Source organism: Condylura cristata, unplaced genomic scaffold, assembly GCF_000260355.1.
Source record: "Condylura cristata isolate star-nosed mole 26May11 unplaced genomic scaffold, ConCri1.0 scaffold00031, whole genome shotgun sequence".
NCBI classification, from domain to species: domain Eukaryota; kingdom Metazoa; phylum Chordata; class Mammalia; order Eulipotyphla; family Talpidae; genus Condylura; species Condylura cristata.
The window spans coordinates 7,737,622-7,746,071 of record NW_004567132.1 but is presented as its reverse complement, the minus strand read 5'-3'; the positions used below and the strand labels follow the sequence as shown (position 1 = coordinate 7,746,071).

The 8,450-nt window shown below is 41.6% G+C and overlaps 1 protein-coding gene across 1 annotated transcript in view; it reads right to left on the bottom strand.

Moving 5' to 3' along the window:
* COMMD1 (copper metabolism (Murr1) domain containing 1) overlaps positions 1 to 1,811 on the bottom strand; it is a 100,430-nt gene extending 98,619 nt beyond the window's left edge. The window contains exon 1 of the mRNA XM_004691433.2: positions 1,602 to 1,811. Within this exon, the coding sequence (XP_004691490.1) occupies positions 1,602 to 1,778 (177 nt within the window). The 5' untranslated portion in view covers positions 1,779 to 1,811. The remainder of the gene's footprint in view (positions 1 to 1,601) is intronic.
* Between the last annotated feature and the right edge of the window lie 6,639 nt (positions 1,812 to 8,450).

The following is an 8,450-nucleotide window of genomic DNA, read 5'->3' as shown; positions in this document are numbered from 1 at the left end:
CCCAGTCAGGGAGATAACCCACATAGAACAGCAGACCTGTCCTGTTTTGCCCCTCTGCTATCCCCAGCAGTATATTTTCAGTAGGATTTGCCTGTTCTGCTGCCCATTCTGTCTCTGGTGAATCCTCTTACTTCCCACATCTCTGGTCTGTACCCCAGTTCTTGTGTGCATAACTAAATAAACCTTTAAAAGAAAAAAAAAATTAGTACAATGTAAAACATCTAGGAGAGTTCCTTTCACAAAGGAGGCCCACAAAAAATTGACCATTATGTTTACATTATCTCTTGAGTACTTTGGCACTAGATTCATTCCCACGACTAGTTCTTAGTCTAAACCAGTGTTGTCCCATATGGTAGCCTTCAGTCACAGGTGACAAATGAGCGCTTGAAATCTGGCAAGTCCAAATTGATATGTGCTTTAAATGTATTTATAAATCAAATTTCAAAGCTCTAGCAAAAAAAAAAGGTATCAAATATCTTAATGCTTCGTGTACTAATTACACGTTAGGAGATAATACTTTGTATACATTGGTTTAAAAACAACTGGGGGGCCCTCCCTGGTGGCTCAGCGGGTTAAAGCACAGCACTGAGAAGCTAAAGCCACTGTAGCATGAGTTTGAGTCCCGCCTGCCCCCAGGTGACCCACATGGCGTGACAGGCCTCTCCTGACCAGCCCACTGCTCCCCTCAGCAGTGTATTTTGTCGATCTACCTGTTCTGCTCCCCACTGTCTCTGGTGAATCCTCTCACCGCCCTGCATCTCTGGCCTGTACCCCAGCTCTGTATGTATAAATAAATAAATCTTAAAAAAAAAATAAATAATAAATAAATAAAAACAACTGGGGCCTCCCTAGAGGGGCAACAAGAAGCTTCAGCACTATGAAGCTCTCTGCAGCCACTGCAGCATGAGTTCTATCCCCAACCAGGGGACCTCTCCTGTCTCGCCCTCCTGCTCCCCTCAGCAGTGTATTTCAGTCAGTCTGCCTGTTCTGCCCCCAACTCTGTCTCTGGTGAATCCTCTCATCCCCCTCACTGGCCTTGTATGCATAAATAAACATTTTTAATTGAATTAATTTCACCTGTTTTGTTTTTTAATGTGGCTAGAAATTTTATGTGGCCTACCCTTTGACTTCAAGCTAGAAAACTTTGCAGTGATACACTAGGCAAAGGTCACTGGACTAAAGCACCCTCAAGCGGGCAGACGCTGGCTCATTTTAACACGCCCCACTTTGACGACCCCGGGAAAGCTGCTGACTTACTGCCCTTAATTTTAAGAGTACAGAACACATAGACCTGCCGAGACACGTCCAAGTTATTATCCACACAACAGGGAAATGTCTTGAGAAAAACATTGGGTCCTCTCCGATGAGGGTCTCTCACAAAGGTACTGGGAGTTTGAAAGGAAGGAGTCACCCTTAAGATTAAGTGAGAAGGAGGGAAAAGGAAGAGGCAGCCGTGAGCTCCCTGGATCTGAAGGACCGTAATGCGGAGCCTCTGGAAAAGAGGTCTGTCTGAGGAAAGTCATCTCAATTTCTAGCGACACGAATCTAAAAATTGCAGGGAAGGTGTTGGGTTCCCGAGAGGATGCAAGGAAGAGGGGTACCTTAAGAATTCCCCTCATCTTCGCCAGAAAGGGTCGGAATTCCTCGAGTGGAACTTCAGGATAGAGCTGGCTCCTCAGCAGCTCCTCCGTGATGCCCGTGTGTCCGTGGAAAGCGTCCTGAGCCAAGCCGCTTAGCAGCCCGCTCAGGGGCTTGCAGCTATCCAGGTCGCCCGCCATGGCCAGAGGTGGCGCCGCCCGCAACTGGTGAGCAGGACCCAGCCACGGCGGCCGAGATGGGCCAAAACAGCTTGAAAAAAGGCGCGCAGGGAAAATGGGGCGGACACCCCGAGGGGTCTGGGGGGCAACTCCCAGGTTTGCTTTGCAAAACCCTTTCTCTCGGAGTGCCACTATAGAACTAGCTACCCAGTTGCAGGGGATCATTTTGCTTCCGCCGATTTCTTTCATTACTCTAGTACCCAGTCAAAGATCTCTCGGAAATCTCTTGGGATGTGGCAGCATCCGTATAAGGGTGGCAGCATCCGTATAAGGGTGGCAGTTTTGCTTTTGGATGTATGTCATTCCAGACCTTGCAGTCCATTAAATGAATAGGATCTATTATTCCGATCTCATGTCTGCCTAATCCTTATCCATCCATAGTTTGTCCAAGAAAATTTAACAATCACCAGTTTGCAGGATTGTTGTCTTGATATATACATTTGTCTTGCTTTCCAGCTTAGAGGAGTGACTCTGATCCAACACTCCTTTCTAGAACATTTTGAATACCTACTTTACTTTCCTGAAATGAAATGTGCAGATAACTTCTATCCATAAAAGTTGCAAAAAAAAATCAATATACTACTCATACTACTCATTCATAGAAATGAGGTACTGATATTTACTACAACATGGATGAACCTGAGAAACATGCTAAGTGAAAGGAAACAAACACAAAATTTCAGATATTGTACCATCCCACTTACATAAAATGTCCTGAATAGGCAAATCCATAGAAACAGGTAGTAGACTAATGGTTGGAGGAAGGGGAAAATAGGGGTAACCTTTAGGAGATTTCTTTTGGGATTGGTGAAAATGTTGTAGAATTAGTGGTTATGGTTGCAAAACTTCAGGATTATACTAAAATCTACTGAATTGTACATCTTAAAAGAAGAAATCAGGTCTTCCTGGTGGTACAAGGGTTTAAGTCTCAGCACTATGAAGCTACCTGCAGCCTCTGTGGCACAGAGAGCAATCCCAGGTCTGGGAGCTGAACCACATAGCGCAGCAGACCTCTCCTTCTCACCTGCTGCTCCCTACAGCAGTGTATTTCAGTCAATCTGTCTGTTCTGCTCGTCACCCTGTCTCTGGTGAATCCTCTCACACATACCCATCTCTGGCTTGTACTCCAGTTATTGTATGCATAAATAAATCTTTAAAAATAAATAAAAGAAGAAATCTCCATTTAAAAAGCAATATAATGGGGTCTCCCTGTTGGCTCAGGATTAAAGTCTCAGCACTATCAAGCTATTGCCAGCCACTGATGTGGCCAGGGGGCCAGGGAGCTAACCCACGTGGCACAGCAGACCTCTCCTGTCTTCCCCACAGCTCCCTTCAGCAGTGTATTTCAGTAGACCTAAATGTTCCTCTCCCCACTCTGTCTCTGATAAATCCTATCATCCACCCCTCACACACACACTCTGGCCTACAACCCAGTTCTTATATGCATAAATAGATAAAAATAAATATTTGTAAAAAATGATATAATGACCTGACTGTAATTTAGAATAAAAATAAAAGGAAAGCAATTTGTAACACATGTATTTGGAGCTATATGAAGTAGCCAGATACCTGCATCTCTATGTAGAACACCTAGGGCTAGTACAAATACAAAGTGATACATATATGCTGCACTGGGAGGGGAAGATGGAGGCTTGCTACTGCTAACACAATGTTCTGATGTGTGAAAACAAAGGTTAGGGAAGTTCAGAACAAAAACCAGTTTTCTCAGCCAGTTTTCGTAGTATAGTGGTTATCACATTCACCTAATAAAAAACTGTTTTTCTCCTCACTTTAATTAATAATTGCAAACCAGGAATGTTCTGTGTATAATAAAGCCATAATAAAAATACATTGTGTCTGTCTGCAAAAATGGGGTTAGATTTCAGGCTCAGATTTTTTCACCTACAAGAAATTTTTCCCTGCATGGCAAAATGTCTTATATCCTTGGTCCCTGTCCAGCCTAAGCCATTCCTCCCTCTCCATTTTTGTGACAATTGAAACACTCCTTCTAAAATATCTACTGAGAATCACAGATCTGAACTGCTTTAATGTTTATTCAGTGTTTATCTGAAGTCAAGAATCATTATTTATAATGGAAAAGATATTTCTTTCCCTAAGGAAATTAATTTTCTGAAATGCAAATTCAAAGACGCTTCTTTGCTTTCACAGAACCAAGAAAAGGAAACCTAGAGATAAATATACACTGTGTTAACTGTACCAACAGAAATTACAAAGAACGTCAACCTTAGAGAGCTTTTAAGGGTGGTTAGTACAAAGAAACAGTACCATTAAGTATGGCTTCACAATTATCTACTAGAAAGGTTATACAAATTTATTTTAATAAACCTTACTAATACTAATACTGCTTTATATAATCATTGCCATGTGATAAAGGGAAAATATTATCCTTTTTAATTTGTATTCTTAAATTTTGAGTGAATACCTTTCCATACATTTATTGAATTCTTTCTTTTTATTTCCTTGTCCATTTTTTACAGGTTTCTGTCATATCAGTGATTTCTAAGTGTAAGTATTCCTTATACACTCAGAATTATTAATGCTTGTCACTTACATTGCATGATTTTCCTGGGTTTATATAGTTGAATATATCAACTTGCATAGAAAAAATCTGGAAGATTATTTCCCAACATGGCTATAAATACATGTGTGAGTAAATTAATATGGTTTTTATTTGCTTCTTTTTGTTTACCTGATTTTTTAAAATGTCTACATTTTACATGTAATATTACTGTAATAAAGTTATCAATGAAGAGATAAATTGTATGTCTTATAATAAAAATTCCTTTAATGTAAAATTTAAAATATATGTATTCTGCATGTTGAATACTGAGAAAAACTACAACCTATTTCTTAAATTTTTTTTAAGATTTATTTATTTATTCATACAGAACTGGGGTACAGGCCAGAGATGTGGAGGGTGAGAGGATTCACCAGAGACAGAGCGGGGAGCAGAACAGGCAGACTGGCGAAGTACACTGCTGAGGGGAGCAGTGGGCGGGTCAGGAGAGGTCTGCTGTGACATGTGGTCACCTCCCAGGCAGGCGGGGATCGAACTCATGTGGAAGTGGCTTAAGCTTCTTAGTGCTGTGTTTTAATCCGCTGCACCACCAGGGAGGGCCTATTTCTTAAATGTTTTGATAACATTACATACTTGCAGAATTGATAGAAGTCTCAGATATTTTTTCCCCACAATTGCAACTCTACCCAAATGTAGTCTAAGATATGTAAGGGTTAAATCACCCATCTTTCTGTAAGTCCCCTCACTTTTACTAATCATGAGACCACCCTCTCCGTAATTTCAGTTCTAACTAACCCTCACAATAAGTTTTTTTGAGTTTTTTGTTTGTTTTTTGATAAAGATTTATTTATTTATGCATACAGAACTGGGATACAGACCACAGGTATAGGTAGTGAGAGGATTCACCAGAGACAGAGTTGGAAGCAGAGCAGGCAGGTGTAACACAGTACACTGCTGAGGGTAGCTGCAGGGGAGACAGGAGAGGTCTGCTGCACCATATTGGTCACCTCCCTGACCAGCCAGGGATTGAATTTGTGCTGCAATGTCTGGTGATTGCTTTATAGTGCTGTCTTTAATCTCTGCAATAAATTCCTTTTTAAAAAAAATTTGTTTATTTATGCATACAGAACTGGGGTACAGGCCAGAGCTGCGGGGGCAGTGAGAGGATTCACCGGAGACAGAGTGGGGAGCAGAACAGGCAGATCAACAGAATATACTGCTGAAGGGAGCAGCGGGTGAGTCAAGAGAGGTCTGCCGAGCTATGTGGATCACCTCTGAGGTGGGGTTACACTCATGCTGAAGTGGCTTTAGCTTCTCAGTGCTATGCTTTAACCGGCTGTGCCACCAAGGGAGGGTCCCCGCTGTGATAAATTCTTAAAGAGTAATCTTCAAGAAGCAGGGGAACACTATACATCACTATCATTATTTAACTCTCATTTCAAGATATGTAATATCTGGATATATCACTGCCTACCTGAGTATACAGAAGTTCCAAAACACCAAGGTGACAATAAAGAAAATCATCCCTGTGCCACCGGGGCTGCTGTTACCAATGCAATAGTTTAAGATTGTTAACAGGTGCAAACAAAGTATCAATGTACAAAGTTTTATTTTATTAAATCTCAAAACACAACCTGTTTTGAAGAAAACAAACCAGGGTAAAAGCCTATTAAAAAAATTGTCTAATGGGACCTCCCTGGAGATGCAAAGGGTTAAGTCTTAGCACTATGAAGCTATCTGCAGTCACTTCAGCACAAATTCAATCCCCTGCGAGGGAGGTGACCCACATGGCACAGGGACCTTTCCTGCCTGGCCGACTGCTCCCCTCAGCAATATATTTCAGTAGATTCACTTGTTCTGTTCCCCACTCTGTCTCTGGTGAATCCTCTCACCTCTCCATCCCTGACCCCACCTGTATCCCAGTTCTTACATGCATAAATACATAAATCTTAAAAAATAAAAAGCAACTTTAAAGAAAAATTGTCTAAAGAGGCACAAAGAGTTAAAGCACAGCATGATGAAGCTATCCAAAGCTACTGCGGCATGATCCCAGGCCAAGATGGTGACCCACATGGCATGGCAGACCTCTCCTGTCTTGTCCACTGCTTCCCTCAGCAGTGTATTTCTTTTCTGTTTTTTTTTTTTTAAGATTTATTTATTATGCATACAGGTGAGAGGATTCATCAGAGACTGAGTGGGGAGCAGAACAGGCAAAATGACTGAAATACACTGCTGAGGGGAGCAGTGGGTGGGTCAGGAGAGGTCTGCCATGCCAGGTGGGTCACCTCCCTGGCGAGGGATCTCACTCATGCTACAGTGGCTGCAATAGCTTCATAGTGCTGAACTTTAACCCGTTATGCTACATGAAGGGCCCAGCAGTGTATTTTAGTCAATAGGCCTGTTCTGCTCCCCATTTGTTGCTGGTGAACCCACTCATCTTGCACCTCCAGCCTGTACCCCAGTTCTTGTATGCATAAATAAACAAACCTAAAAACAATTATCTAAAGAGAGGCAACAGATCCTCCTTACTTGCCTAGGGTTAAATCTCATCACTACCACACTGGCCTGATTTCAATCCCAGCCAGGGTGCTTACCCTGGAATGCACAGCAGACTTCTGTTTCACAGCTGCTTCCCTTAGCAGTGTATTTCAATAGAGCTGTCTGTTCTGCTCCCCACTCCTTCTCTGGTGAATCCACTCACACTGCCCCCGCCCACACACACACACTCCAGTTCATATATGCATAAATAAATAAATCTTAAAAAAGAGAGCAGGGGCCAACATAAAGGAAGAGTCCCTAAAGTTAACCACAAGCACCTGACAGTCCTGGTAAATGGGTGACCAAGTCAGTTTCCACTTTAAGGTCCATTAAGCATTATTACTTCCTTATTAAACTACTCCTTTTTATGGCTGATAGGTTATTTGGCCCTAAGGTCAGCAGTGTATTTTTTTTTTAAGGTTTTTGACCTCCGAATACATTTTAAAATGTGCACTGAAATATGCATAGATACAAGGGCCTTAAAATTTTGCAGTAATGTCTCCCTGCTCCCTATCTGTACACCACTCTTTCCAATTTTATTTTTTAAAAGATTTATTTATGCATACAAGAACTGGGGTACAGGCTAAAAGTGTAGGGGGTGAAAGGGTTCACAAGAGACAGAGTGGGAAACAGAACAGGCAGATTGAAATATACTGCTGAAGGGAGCAGCAGGCAGGTCAGGAGATGTCTGCTGTGCCATGTGGGTCACCTCCTGGCCTGGGATCAAACTCAGACCACAGTGGCTGCAGATAGTTTCATAGTGCTGCACTTTAACCGGCTGGGTCCCTGAAGAGGACCCCTCAATTGTATTTTAATTACCATCTACTCAAACAGCTCTCAATAGGAATTAATGACAGCTTTATGCTAGTTATTGTGATGGCTCCTAGGGATACAGAAATAAACAAGATATTCTCTGCCCTAAAACCTTACATTCTGCTAAGGAAAAATATGTAGATAAAGGGTAGCAGTTGTCTTACCAAATAATTACAGAATGTTTATGGGCTCCACGGAAGTAATCTGGTCCTTTGAAGAGAAGTAAGCAAGAGGTGTAGCAAATACAGAAACTTATCAAGTGGCATCTTAATAGACTATCCTAAGTGCATGTAAAAGCTTTTTAAAATTCATAGAATTAGCACTTTGCTCAAACCGTTGCGTTTCAATGTATCTCAACCACCCATATTATGGGTTACTTAGTAATTATTTTCTAAGGAATACTGAGTGAACCTCACCTACATACACTTCTTTATCAAAATATAGTGATAAACCCAGCATTTTACGACCTCTGAATTGCTTCCATCTACTTACAGGTTTACCTGTGACTTCAGCCCTCATTGTTTCTCAGTTCCCTTATCTATTAAAAAGAAAAGGAAAAAATAATGGCATGTATTATTTCATAGGATTGTTATGAGGATTAATTAGAATAAAATGCGAGTTTTAGCACAGCCTTAGCACTTAACTGAACCAAAGGTTATTAAAATACATAGGCTGGGCCCTCCCTGGAAGCTAAAACCATCTCAGCATGAGTTTGATCCCTGCGCGGGAGGTGACCCACGTGG